The sequence below is a fragment of the Lissotriton vulgaris genome, chromosome 4_1, assembly GCF_964263255.1.
Source record: "Lissotriton vulgaris chromosome 4_1, aLisVul1.2, whole genome shotgun sequence".
Lineage (NCBI taxonomy): Eukaryota > Metazoa > Chordata > Amphibia > Caudata > Salamandridae > Lissotriton > Lissotriton vulgaris.
Genome location: NC_141691.1, coordinates 1893422880 through 1893438011, shown reverse-complemented (window position 1 = coordinate 1893438011; position 15132 = coordinate 1893422880). Strand labels below are relative to the sequence as shown.

Genomic DNA, 15132 nt, shown 5'->3' with positions numbered 1-15132 from the left:
AACAGTAAGATCAGTCTAGCATGGTCAGTATTTTGGCAAACTATATGGACAATCCTGAATCAGGATAAATTAGTAACTTAATATTCGCCACGTATTCAGTGGATAACATCAGGAGAAGAGGGGTGTTAGAAATATGGTCTCTAGTTAGCAGTGGTTTGCATCCAGTTCAAGTAAGGACCCTTCCTCTAGTCAGGGTAAGTAAGTTACACACTTAAGATAATCCCTCTCACCCCCTTGGTAGCTTGGCACAGCACAGTCAGGCTTATCCCAGAGGCAATGAGTAGAGTATTTGTCCACACACACAGTAACACAGTGAAAACACTACAAAAGAACTCCACACCAGTTTAGGAAAATAGCCAATATTTATCTAAATAAAACAAGACAAAAATCCATCATACAGAAGTCAAGACATGAATGATCACAGATTAAATAAAGTTGTAGTTCCTAAAAATCAATGTATGTACTTGATTAGGACAAAGTACCTTGGATGCCTCAACAATCAAAGAAGATATGGCCGTAGAGGAAGTGAAGCATCAAAAAAGCAGGTGATGCGTCGGTTCCTTACTGCTATACCAGGGAATGTGATGCATTGTTTGCGAGGACAATACCTCGGTTACTTACCGCGGTGTGGTGTCAATGAAGAAATCGGTATCCAGGGACGATGCGTCAAAAGTCAAGTTGTGCTGCATTGATTCCACAGCATTGAAGCAGGTGTTTTGTCGGAATCTGGGCAATGTGTCAATGACTTCAGTGATTTGGTGCTCGAGACTCACGCAGCCCTGGTTCTTCAGATGCAATGTGACGAAAAGCTGGGTCCTGATTTGTAAGCTGCGGTTGTTGCGTCAAGTGGGGACCACGCTCTGATGCAGGCAGCAACGATGCATCGAGTTTTGACGATGACGCACTGGTTCTGAATGATGCTTGGAGTCAGTGCAGGGATTTTCTTTTTTATATCACCAGAACTCACTTCCAAAGGCCCAGGAACTAGATTTGGCACCAGTTGACAGAGTAGGACTCACAGCAGCAGAGTCCAGGTGACTGCAGGTGAAGTATTTGATGGCCCTGAGACTTCTTAGCATGAAGCAAGCTCAACTCAAGCTCTTGGAAAATTTTGTCCAGCCCTTTCAATCCCAGGACATAAACAGCAATCAGCAAACCAACCAGCAAAGTGGAAGTCCCACCTGACAGCATTTCTGGCAACATTTCCTCAACGCAGAAGTGTTCTGAGTGTATGGTGTCACAGGTCAAGTACTTATACCCATTTCAGGTTTTGAAGAAGGCAAACTTCAAAGACTTATTCATGTGAGGAAGGGCACAGCACTATTTAGGTCAATGTCAACTCGTCCCACCACTCTACCTCAGGGAGACCTATCAGCCTTGTGATGGGCCATCTGGATATACAGGACACATCTCAGCTCCCTTTGTGTGACTGTCCAGAGTGAAGCACAAGACACACAATTGATGGACGGAATGCAGACCAAATCAAAATATTCACCCCAAGAAAAGAGATGTGGGTTAAATCCATCATTCTTTTGCTCACCATGCCACCCTAGTTTAGACCTGGCTATATGGAAATCATTCTTGACCCTGTGCCTCATGGGAACAGTCCAGCCCGAACTGCCAAGCCAGGTCCTCCCTGGACTGGAAACAAGAATCCTAGGACCAGTTTCTTGGTATCAGCCCTCATCAGCCAGTATAGCTTGAATCCAGTGGCACAGCAAGCCCGGGACCCACGTCTGGGCATACCCGGTGCATAAAGGGCGAGGAAGCAAAAGACACACAATTGATGGACGGAATGCAGAACAAATCAAAACATTCACTCCCAGTCAATAGATCCGGGCTACATCCATCATTCTTTTGCTCACCTTGCCACCCCAGTTTAGACCTGGCCATATGCAAATCAGTCTTGACCCTGTGCCTCATGGGAACAGTTTAGCCTGAACTGCCAAGTGAGGACTGGGGGTGAATAGTTTGGTTCCGTCTATCAATTGTGTGTCTCTTACTGTCCATCGTGAATGCACAAATAGCCCAACTGTCATCCTGACTCAGAAGTGTATTCAGAGAGAGGCAGAGGCACAGAATGTTTACAGTGAGAAAATACCAACTTTCTAAAACTGCATTTTCACTAAAAGATGTATTTCTAAATTGTGAGCCCAGACACCAAACTCCAATTCTCTATAAGCTCCCATTTGGCAGATACACGTGTAAGATGTTACAAGGTAGCTTCAATGCTAACCTATGGTAGACATAGCCCTTGCTGTACTGAAAAACAAAACTAGCAGTATTTCACTACCAGAACTTTTAATTAAAACACAAGAGTACATGTCCTAGCTTTTAGGTAGACTGCCCTTGCCCAATGGGCTACATTAGGGGTGTTGCCTTACCTGTAATAAAGTGGGAGGTTTGGCCCTGGCAAGCAGGTGCATTTGCCCGGTCGACATAGCAGTTTAAAACTCAGGGCTAGCTTTAACACTTGTGGCACCCTGTGCGACAATGTCTGTTGGTGCCCCCTAATGACCACCTCTGCCACGGATTTTCTTAATAGCACCCTTTCACAGTGCCCCTCAAATCTCCATAACCACTGTCTCTCAGATTCATTTACATTTACAGTGCCACTCATACCAGTGTAAGGTGTCAGAGCACTTTACATCATGCACACATTACAGAGAGATGACAATCAATCATGCTTGTTTAAATCAGTGTATAAGAATGGTTACATCAGCCAGGACGACAAGGTGTAGAATATGAGTAACATCATCGACAAATATATAGCACTATGATAATAAACTGTGATTTTACAATGAATCAAGACATTTCACTCACATCCATAAACTCGACCCTTACAGCAACAATAAATGTACTCACATGGCAATAACATGGATACAATGCAAACCATAGCCCGGAGTATAGTTAGAATGGCAAATAAATGTGAGAATATGGAGAACAAGGTCACTTCAAAAGATGCCATTGCTCAGTGGCAAAGATCAACAATGCCTGACTGGGGTTTTCACAAGAGAAAATCAACTTAAATGCAACCCAGAGAAATCTGAGATAATCTTCTTCGGCTCTAGATCTCGGGATGAGTAGAAACAATGGTGGCCATCAGACATGTCACCTCTCCTCGCCTTGGTTAACACGGTCAAGAACCTGGGTCTTAAGTTGCATGATACCCTGTCCATGAAGACCCAAATCCAGTCAGTTGCAGAATCCTGTTTTGGCCTCCTGCGATGCTTAAGAAATTTCTCCCCCTACTGCCTCTCATCCATAGGAAGCCTGTGATCCAAGCCATCATTATCTCTTGGCTGGACTATGGAATGGGTGCACACTATCTCAGAAGGAGAGTTACACATTATGTCCCCTGCAGAACTCTGAGATCATCTTTCTGAAATCAGGCGGTTGTCCCTACATTCTCCCTCACCCGAACTGGAGGTCGTTTTTTTCCAAGTTCCGGTAGCCTGTGTTTGGAACATCCTACCGGTGACTCTTAAACAGGTGCCTGAGGTTCTCACCTTTAGGAAGATGTTGAAAACCTGGCTGTTGCACCAACAACCTTAAAGATTCTCTCTCCCCTTTACAGGGTCCGCAACAGCTTTAGCTCCGGTGTTCTCAAGCTCCAGGACACTCTTGCTGAGTAGCTGTGCGCTCTACAAATATTATATATCAAATATTATGTATATGTCAGTAATTGTAGAAAAACTGTCAACAATGCCAGAAGTTTTTACAATTATGATAGAAGATTTGAAATATATCAGGCAGACAGGAGTAACTAGTACTGGGTCACCACTAATCAGCCTCAGAGACCAAATAAAAACTTAAGGAACAAAACGTCCCAAGTGTCAACTAGCATCGCTGAACCAGAGGAAAAAATAACCAAATGGGATCATAAATTGTCCAAGGAACTTCAAACAAGGACCCACATGTCACTGGCATGCACCCTGAGGGGGACAGGATGACATCAGCACAAATTCAGGTATTACAACTTTAACAAAGGGGGCTAAAAAAGGATAAAGAAAAAGCAAAACACACAAAAAAGTGCCCTACTAAGAAGGAGCTGGGGATAAAAGACCTTTTCTCCATCGAGGGAAGAAGCACTGAAGAACTGATGGTGGAAGTCAACTCAGACAATACACATTATCCAATTTTCAAGAACAATAGTCTGGAAAAGGAGCAGGGAGCAAAGGATTGCAATACCTCAGCACATCAGCAGTTTCAACTTGTTAGTCTCAGATACAAGCCCAAGAACCTGCAGACGGTGCAACATCAAATAATAGAGAAATGACTTCAGGCCAATCTAAGGAGATCTCGAATAACCTGGAAGGAGATTCTGAGAATACAACACAACTCAAAATGGAAATCAAGCAGGTAACAGGGAGCTGGGATACACAAACCCAAATGAGAAACTGTCATGTGGCACATAGGGACATTGTTGTTTTTTCACTAACTTGGCAGCTTGCATGCTGCTTTGCACACGTTACTACACATCTTTATTTTTTGCAATATTTTCAAAGACCGCTTTTACGTGAGAACTCATGGCTGTATTCACTCTGCATGTTCCTGGGCTTTTGACTGAACATTATGTGTAATGGCGAACAACAATGCCCTTGTTATTTTGTTCTGGCCAGTCCTTAGCCCATAGGCAAGACATACCGATGCAGCTGTTGTCTGGACAGCGTACCTGGGTTTTCAGTGGGGGTGCACGACCGGGTCAGACACACTAGGAGTGGGAGCTTTCAAGGGAGAAGAGCACCCATGATGTAGATCTACCATCTATAGGCTAAGGTATGGAGTCTGCTGATAAAGCCCAGATACTGTCTATTATATAATAATACTTCTTAGCAAGGAGAGGGAGGTGAGGCACTATAGTCCTTTCTACACTGTCTTTTTATGATGACATCTCCCTTCATGATTTATGGACTAGCTGTTATGCTGACTATATTTGCATTATGCATTTTCCTGTTTGTTGTGACATGTATACTGCATGTTAGTTAGTTAAAATAAACATTGTAAACTATTCTGTGTTACTGTCAGATCTTATTGTGGACAAGTACAAGAAAGTGGGCGAAAGGGAGTGTCTTGGTACTGCATTTCGTTAGAGATCTGGGAGTGTTGTGTTCTGGGGTGTCTAATAATTTGTTTCTCTGGGAGTGAGGAGAGCAAGTGTGACACTATAGCTAGTCGGTCCTTGGGTTCTGGGTACTAAAGTGGTGGGAAGATTCAGTCCCTATAAACCAAGGTCCCATTTCCTGCACATAATTCTGTATTTGTCGAGAATTCCTGCAACAAAATCACTCGCATAAAAGGGAAGTGGAAGCCAGATACCAAAAACCCACAGAGGCTCCAACCAGTGGATAAGAGGCTTGGATGAGGAAACAATGCCACAAAAAATAAATATTTATACCGCTATTTATTTCTAGGGGTAGGTAAATGTTAGCGTTTCTGAATCACGGCGCGGGACATTTGGTGAGTTAAAGAAGGTTTTATTTTATGGAGCACTCGTCTCCTACGTGTAGCCAGTGTGCAGGTATAAACGCAGCAACAACTGCCAGTCCTCCTCCTGGGTTATTTCTGTCCCGTTGTGACACCTTCCTCAATCTCCAGGCGTTCTCCCTCTGATACTTTCCCGGTGGCAGGTTGGTAGTGCTGTCTCACTCAGGAACCCAAAAAAGGCAGATGAGAACAGTGTATAAGTGCTACTTTTGTAGTGTTGGAAGGGATAGGGAGTGAAAAAACTGTCAAAAAACAAACCAGTGAAGCACTTCTATCTGGAGAGGAGTAATGGTGTTGGGTTGGGGAATTATTTACAAAAGGACCAGTAAGGAGCTGGTGCCTCTACACTTCAGGCCTCTCCCGCCTCCCTACCCAGCCCGCGAACCGCTCTCATACCTGGGTTAGCCAGGCTCCTTCTGGAGCGTGGCTTGGCGAAGCGTGTTACCGGTAGCCTCCTCGCTCTCCCGCCGTCTCTCAACTTTCCTCCTCCGCTCCTCCTCATCGGGCTGATGTTCACTCCGTACTCCTCCGCTCTCCTTTCTGCTTTCCACTCTTCGCGTCTCCTCACACTGCTCGCTCCTCTCATCCTCCGGTGATGACACACACCTTCTTCCTGGTCTCATCACCTCTTGTTGGTCCGAAGGCTGTGACGTTTTCCCGGGGGCGAAGTCTTCGATCACTGGGTCCCAGTTAAAGGGACCAGGACTGTTTTCAGTGGTGTCTTCTTGTGACGGACAAATCCAGGCATCCTGTCGTGGGAAAAGAAGAGGTGTTGTAACGTCTTGAGCCTCCCAGCAGTCTTGTATTGGATACGGTCCTTCAAGGGGAGCCCCTGCCCTCTGACAGTAAGATACTCTTAACAGAGGAAATATTTTCAAACTTTTGCAATACATCTTGTCATTATCACATGTAACCAGCAAAGACCTCCTCTATATACAATTTGAAAGCAGCAATAACAATAATAGGCAGGAGAATACAGTAATTACATGGAAAAATCTGTCTCGACTAAAAGTATCATGCTGGAGAAGTGAAGACATAGATTGGGGTATCTCGGTTGAAGAAAAAAGGGAAGAGAAATACCCCTATGTGCTGGAGGCACAAATACAATCACAGCCTGGCCACACAACTGACTAACAACCCAAAAGTGGCTTGTTAAGTGGGGGACCAAGGGTACTAGTAAACTCCATCCACAAAATCTTAAATCGCTGTCCCCCACCTTATTATCTTGCGCTTTTTGGTGTCACTGAATTGGTCCTTTACAGCAGATGTCATGATATGATTGATGAAAAGCCCCATTCTGCTTTGATAGATTTAGTGTATAAGGAGATCTCTGGCATGATGGGGTCACTTTCCCAGCTCAGGGGTCTGCTAACCTTGCACTTTACTTTTGCACTTTTTGCACAGTTTAAAGTTACTGAACCTGCCCCCCCCCCCCCCCCCCCTAGAATAGGGAGCCTGGCGCTAGAGAAGAAAAGTTCGGCATCCTTCACCAGCGGAATTTGCAATTTTAAGTGCAGCTGCTTGTATACATGTTGACATGATCTTTTATTCTTTTTTCCGTGCTATGGAGGATGTTATTGTTATGTACTTGTATGCCTACGTATTCTTAGGTAATTATACAATGGAAGCAGAACTTGTTTGAAAATACTGTAGCACGTTGCTTACATAACAGTATTCTGTTTGCTTTTTATTACTGCAACATTGTAACCTGTAACTTTGTAAATTGTAACTTTGTAACTTGCATGTGTGCTGCATAAAGCAGCACTCATGAAAGTTACAAAATGGCATTTTAGGATTGTTTATGTGCAGGAATTGACACCTTCCTATGCATAACCAATCCTCTGCTGCACACAGACACCCTTGCACTCTGGTGCAAGGGTGCCTGCGTTGGCGCTAAGTTGTTAAACTTAGCGCCATCACAGGGGGAAAAGCACAGCTGCATCACATTCTTGTAAATATTATGCAGCCTTGCGTTTCCGAAGTGGCGGAGCGTGTTGTTTAGCCAAGGAGGTTAACGACATGCTCTGCCACTACATTGTACATATCCCCCAGTATCTTTTTTTGTTCTACGTCTGTGATGGAAAGCAAAGGGTGCTTAACTATAGTCAGTAATACATCTTTGCTCTCTAAGTATGCAGTGATTTACAAAAGTAATTTATCAATCAATACGCGTACCATAATATTCTAATTATCACATTTACTATTTATAGTACATAGAATACATATAGTTTACAGGTAGCAGAGCTAATACCCTAACCCAAGCACACTCTAATCGATTATTGACTATATTTATATGGTGGGATAGACAGAACCAAGATACTCGAACTTGAATACAGCGAACCCCATTTACACAAGCAAATTGTGTTAAAAAGAAGGCCCTGCCACAGAATAACACATAGGATTCTGGTGCCTGTTTTGAATCTGTTCTCAAGTATCTTAAAGTATCTTAAAGTGGCAGCAGTAAAGCTGTGCCAAATGTGGCAAATAATTAGGACGTGTAATAACATTTTTTAAGTTAAACTATTTGCAAAAAGCAAGTTTTAAAATGTGTACCTTGAATCGTAGCTGAGGAGGCATGCTGCCTCAACATGCCCTTCATAACGGAGTTATTGTGAAAGGCTAGGCTAATGCTTTCCAAGAGTACCTTCTCTCCCTACACTTTGACATGAATAGCTACACACAACAGCCTACTTGATTCTCCAAGCCTGGACCTGGACCCTGATTCCCTGTGAGACTTTGGAGATGAGCCAGTTTTCTTGTCAGAGTTTACTTTAATATGCCAACTACTGGCCATGATCTGTGATCAATTTTATAGAAGAGTATCTTTTTACTAGCAAATAGCATTTAAATACCATTTGTGTGTTTTTTCTCCTACCAGTCGCAATGAACGAGATGTATTTCCTGCTTTAATTGATATCCTGGGATGGGTTTAATGTCTGGAAGCCCAGTCCCTTAATACTTGGCCTAGTATCTGTGGTATCCTTTTGTGTGTCTGGTAATGGACTCTGTTATCAGAGGAAACCAGCAGAACAACTCACAGATGCCCTGAACCAGTATGTTGGAGCACTATGCAGGAACCATAGAGGCAGCACCAAGGTGCCAACAGTTGTGGTGATGCCGAAATAGGAGCTGTGCAAGGATTTGACCTTTGGTTTCTTTATCCAAACAAAACCAGTGTTGTCACTTAGAGGTGTTACATCTGCTTAGAACTGTTGCCATTTCTATTAATATTGAGGAAATTGACGGCACAAACCCAAAAGCCCCCAACAGCTATGGAAGAGGAAATGGAGAACATCTTACCATAGAAAGCGGCCCTTAAGAGGAAAAACAGCCCAGATGTGCATATTGAAATGGAAAAGAGGCTACAAAAACAGCTGTCCTTCATCAGGCATGAGCACAAGCAGCATTGCTGTGCAAGTCACATCCACCTCAACTGTGATGGATCAAGGAACTCTAGGTCCTATTATAGAGTAACTCAGTGGCTCTACTCCTCTAGGCCCAGTGCCACTAAATCCTTGTGCAAGAGCATTCCTTCCATCTAATAATGTACCACCATTGGGAGTGCCTGAACTAACACTCTAAGGTTCCTCCCCTTCCTCTTCTAGAGGCATCGCCCATGTAGCAACCCAATCTATCTTCATGGACCTCTTCCCAGACCCTGAGTGTCCAGCTCCGTTGAACCGCGTGCACTTATTGAAGGTGTTCTGGGCTATCCCTGCCAGTGCTTAATTTGTAAAATATAAATTGCCAGGGCTCTGACCAGGAGGCCACTGCAGCTTGCACCACCCATCGCCCTTATCATCGCTGCCAAAACAACTACTAACCATCTCTCTCCCATTTAAATGGGACAGTTCAGATTATTCCAAAACCCCAAAGCTAAAGGAATGGCTGGGGAGGCAGGTATTAGCACTATTTTAATGTGTATTGTATTCATAAACAACCGTTGTTCTGCTCATCTCTAAACTAGAGGAGCAGCGCCACCATGTGGTAGACTGTTCTAATTATGGTATTAACAATTAGGTGTCTTCCCGAGCATCAGAAACCAATTAAGTGCTGTGCTGAGCACCCGAAAGCACGTCTCAAATTAAGCACTGAATTCCCCGCACTTTCCATGATACCATACAAAGAGTATACCTCCCTCACAACCTAAATCACATTACTTTCTATTTCAAAATACATTTCATTATGGGCTATTGAACCAGGAAGACAGTAACATATCACAACATGATCATTTCAACTTTTTTATTTATTTTTACTATATCTTAGTTCATTTGGCTTAGTTCATTTATAATCTTTATGAAAAATACATATTCGTATTATATACAAAAATGTTTAAATACAAACAATTTTTCTACAGTCATAATCTATTCATACACAGGTAGAGAACAACCCACAAAATCCACTCACACACATATATACATTCCATTCATAACCCATCCAAAACTACACAAGGTTATCCCAAATTGCACGTTTAGCTGGTTAAAGTCTCAATGGCCCTAAAATGGGGCTACTACTCCTTAGTAGGTTTGAAAAAGGACTCGGTCTATCATCACATGACATAAAACTAGTAAATCTAGCCTACAACTTTTGCGGCAAAGGGAGAGAGCGAAGTAGAGTTCTACACTTCAGTCATCCCCAAGCTGATTAAGTTAGACTTAGGATCTGCCCCTAGGCCAACTGATAGAATTCATGGTCATCAAAAAAAATCATGTTAGGTTTAAATTCGGCAGCGAGAACCGCAAGAGCCACATGACCCTCCAAAAAGACCTGAAGACAACTATAGAGTCCCGCCAGGCATGCTAAGCAATGCAAAAGCCCTAACAGTGACCAATTGGAGATCAACTGCTATTAGTTCTGACGCTATGAGACAGAATACAAGGCTTCTCCCTGAATAGAGGAAGCCAATTTGCAATGGTTGCCAACAGCTCTTAGCAGCTCTGAGAAAACCTGGTTGAGAGTTGGTTCAACTTCATCTATACGCTTTTAATGGAAAGCTAGCCAAGTCTCCTGGTTATGTCCACAAACCCACGGACAGTAATAATACCCAAGATGAGTTAAATGGGATCAATATCCTGTCATGGAACATTGCTGGATTGCAACTGAAACTGAAGGATATTGATTAAATAAAATTTGTGAGCACAAAAGAGATATCCTGCTTCCAGTGTTAAAGATTATACCTGAATTATGATGTCAGTCTGCAAAAGCCAATACCTGGCTTCTGACTTAACTCAGATGGGTAAGGGTCAATTTTTGGACCTTTCTCTTGTAGAAGCGATTGTGCAGAGCGAACAATAGTAAGTGAGAAGACAGGAGGGTGGAATTCTCAGGAACATCATCCCTGCTAATGCCTATGTTTCACACCTGTGACTACCATGCCATGACATTGTAGTCCAGGGCAGACATTCAATGATGTCCTTGTGCAGATTTATTTTTTTTGTATTTCAGAACTAAACCCTGGAGATTGACTTCATGACCCAATGCAATTTAAAATCAGTAGTTTCCATTTCCATTTAAATTTGTTGATCAAGGGTGGTGAACTTTACTTTAAGAACATGATCGCATTCCATGGGTGCCTCGTTAAACTCTATTCTCTTAGAGAGCTCGTCCCTAAACTACGTCACACTCACACATGAGCAGTCAATTTGCCCCATTGTGGCTATATGATTTTGAGGAATGATTTTAATGTATTCATGTACATAATCATGGTGATTACCCACAATGTGCTGTTTCTTTTTCCAGTTTCTCCTTAAACAGATGGCTTACTTTACTGAAACTGTCATAACAGGAATGTTTATCACAGATCTTTAATATTCGTTAGGCTCTTACACAGTACATGTATGGTAAATATAACTAACTTTAGAAATAATATTGTAGTTATCAATATTCTTTCTTATGCATCTCTCTAACACAGGTATGTTAGATCAAGAACGAAACATGACATTGACATGCGGATAGGAATACATTCTGGGTCTGTCCTTTGTGGAGTGTTGGGTCTTCGGAAGTGGCAATTCGATGTCTGGTCATGGGACGTGGACATTGCCAATAAATTGGAATCTGGTGGGATCCCAGGGTGAGTCAATTTATTTTACAATATATCTCTTTTTGTGTGGTTGACATTGGACTACCTCAGGGAATGAGCATGAAATAATTTTTTATGACACTTGTTGTGAATCCCATTGGATATTTCTTTTGTTAGGTTTCAATGTATTTTATGAATCACACTGATACCAGAGGTGTTCCGAAACTATAGATGAACAAGACCAGGTGCAGCTGAAGGCCACCTACTAGTTAAATAGCAATGATTTTCTACATGAAAGAATGCCACTTCAAAAATGACATAACTGTGCAGCATGCACTGAGAAAAGATCTACCATCAGTGAAGAACTTCATGAGCAGAGGCAAACAATCTAAACATAATGGCAGAATACCAATAGTGCTGGGAGTGGCACACTGAATACACTTTCTTCATAACTTGTGCACAGTGACTTAAAGTCAGCCTTTTCCCGATTAATAAGTACAAAGGACGAGGTGCTGTAGTAATGTACAACTTAATAGCTAGGTCAAATGCAGTACGCATACAAAATGGTTTTGTTAGATCAACTTTCAAATGCAATTCTCCTTTACGGAGTACATAATGCAGATCATCCCAATGACTGAAAAAAACAGAATCTTAACAGAATTCATTACATCAAGGAAACATCATGAATATGAGTGGAATTAAAGAAAGTGTGCTCAGTGTTCAGTACAACAAGCTTCTGCAAGGAAGTGTGCATGATATGACAATTTGATATATACAATTGATTGGAGCATATTTGGCAATCTGTCTATAGTACAATTCACAGCAACTAAGACTGTTTAGTAATGAATAGAATATCCTAGTTACAACATGTTTCAACGTAAAAGTAAAAACATCAGGAAGGGTCTTCATCAGAACAACAAATGGAGACAACCTAAAGATGAACGTTGGAATACAGTGTTACTACTATGTGTATTGGAAGCTGAAAACATAGTTCACAGTTTTATAAGTAGAACATTCACCCAGACTCAAGGGGGCAAGTGTTCAAAGGTTCTAGAAGGCCACTTCTAAAATATCACCTGTCTTCAAATGGGGCTACTTGCAACAACTGTTTGTTCCATAAGAGCCTATATAAACATATTTAATCATATCAAACATGGGACAGAAAATGTAATGATGTTTACATTACAAGTAGCACTTAAAAAAATGCAAGGATTGACCTCATAGGTTAGGTTCAAAGGGAGAGTGGTATGCAACTCAGGTGTCCTCAAACACATCCCAATAATTCTAAATGACAACGTGAGCATATCAGTAAAATTATGCTTCATAATATAAAAATACATATATATATATATATACTGACTGAAAAACCCCAAAGTTTACAGACATGTTATAGTTAGGGTCCGATTTCACTCATACAAATTCAGCAGTTATAGTTACCTGAGCTAACTATACTTACTCCCCTGCAATGCACTGCTTATGACTTCACATATTTTATGTCACTCATGACATAGTCAGTAACTCACCGAAAGAGTTATACAAAATAGTGAAGGAACTGATGGACCACGCAACCCTTGTCCATCGTCTCGGGCTGCTGGGAGTGACAGACTCCGCCTTGGCCTGGATCTCATCCTTCTTGGAGGACAGGTCTTTTCAAGTGACTCACGGACATTCCATCTCCAGGGCTCATGCACTCAAGTGTGGGGTGCCTCAGGGATCCTCCCTGAGCCCCACACTTTTTAATGTGTACATGGCTCCTCTCGAGGATGTTGTTAAACCTTTTGGGATCAAATCAATAATGTACGCCGATGACACCCAGCTCATCGTGTCCCTTAACCAATCTGACAACGCCCTCTCCAATCTGTCCAGCTGCCTGGAAAAAGTTCACCAATGGATGTGCGAATCCCGGTTAAAACTGAATGGAGAAAAATCTGAAATACTTCTTCTGGGAAACCCTAACAAAATACCCTCCCCTCTTCCCTGGCCACCATGCATGGGATCCCCTCCACCCCCAAAATCCGAAGTTAAAAGCCTGGGGATATGGTTGGACCAGGACCTCAGCTTCAAAACACAAGCGAGGAAAACCACGGGAACGTGCTTCGGCCTTCTGAAGATGGCACGAAAGATTCTCCATCTACTCCCCCCTCAATCCAGGAAACTCTTGATGCAGGGGTTGGTGAACTCCAGACTGGACTACGGGAATGTCCTATATCTGGGGGCCCCAGCCTCTGTATTCCACAGACTCCAATGTTCACAAAACGCGGCGGCAAGAATACTAACAGGTACTGCAGCAAGGACCTCTGCCAAGCCGGCCCTTAGAAACTTGCACTGGCTGCCAGTCAAAGAACGGGTCAATTTTAAGACCCTGTGCATGGCACATAAAATACTGCACAACGAAGGCCCTCCTATTCTTAGACCTCTTGTGTCCTTCCAACAATCAATTAGACAACTCAGATCTAACTCCCTTTCCCTTGCAAAAGTCCCCAGAATTAGAAGGGCCAGAACAGGTGGTCGCTTATTCTCGTACAATGCTCCAAAACTGTGGAACGCCCTCCCACTCTCCCTGAGGCAAGAACAAAACCACTTTAGATTTAGGAAAAAACTGAAGACCCTCCTTTTCCCCTGAGCACCACCCCCCGTGATCGCACACTCTCCAGGATGATAGTTACCAGCGCCGGGATGCCCTAGGGTAGCTGTGCGCTCTATAAAACCCACAATCAAATCAATCAATCAAATCAAATCAAATCAACTATGCAAACTAGCAAGCATGTCACAAACTCTGCCCCCTCAGTAGACTGCGGCGAGAAAATCAGCAATTTCTTTGCTGACAAAATCTCTGAAATCTACTCTTCCTTTAGAAACCAATCCCCCTCAGTTGAGACAGACTCGGGAACCCTGGCTCCTTACCCGGATGCACAATCCCACCTCAGCAATTTTGTCCCCTTCTCAGAAGAGCAGGTTGCTAAAGCAATGTCTGAGGTTAAATCAGGATCCCCACTTGACCCATGCCCACAATTTATCTTTACACAGCTCATATCGCACTTATGCCCTCACTCGCATATTCCATAAATCCCTAGACTCTGCTGTGTTCATGGCGATCTGGGAAAAGCCATCATATTTCCTTTAGTAAAAAAAGAGGGCACAGACGTCCATAACTCCCCAAACTACCAGCCAGTATCCCAGCTTCCATATCTATCAGAAGTATTGGAGAAGCTGATTAACAAACAACTGTCCAACTTCCTCGAAATCAATGAGCTCCTGGACCCATCTCAGACTGGCTTCAGAGCCTCTAACAGCACCAAAGCCACCCTATTAGCTGTCTTGGATAATATCAGATCCCTAATTGACCAGGGCAAAGCCACCACCATGATCCGTCTGGACTTATCGGCGGCCTTCAATACTGTCTCTCACAGCCTCCTGCTGAGCACCTTGCATGAAAAGGGTCTACATTCCAAAGCCCTTCAATGGTTCAGCTCTTTTTTAAGCAACCAAACAGTGCAAATGGGCCCTTTCGCCTCCAGCCTAAAAACTATCAATTACGGTGTGCCACAGGGAGCTTCCTTGAACCCACCCTCTCTAATGCCTGTGTATCTTCTTTGGCCAAAATCAGCAAGAAATGGGGCTTTGAT

The 15132-nt window shown here is 42.9% G+C and overlaps 1 protein-coding gene across 1 annotated transcript in view; it reads left to right on the top strand.

Annotated features, from left to right (window-relative positions):
* ADCY8 (adenylate cyclase 8) overlaps positions 1-15132 on the top strand; it is a 1172958-nt gene that overhangs the window by 734850 nt on the left and 422976 nt on the right. Inside the window, exon 6 of the mRNA XM_086966223.1 lies at positions 11399-11557. Within this exon, the coding sequence (XP_086822349.1) occupies positions 11399-11557 (159 nt within the window). The remainder of the gene's footprint in view (positions 1-11398; positions 11558-15132) is intronic.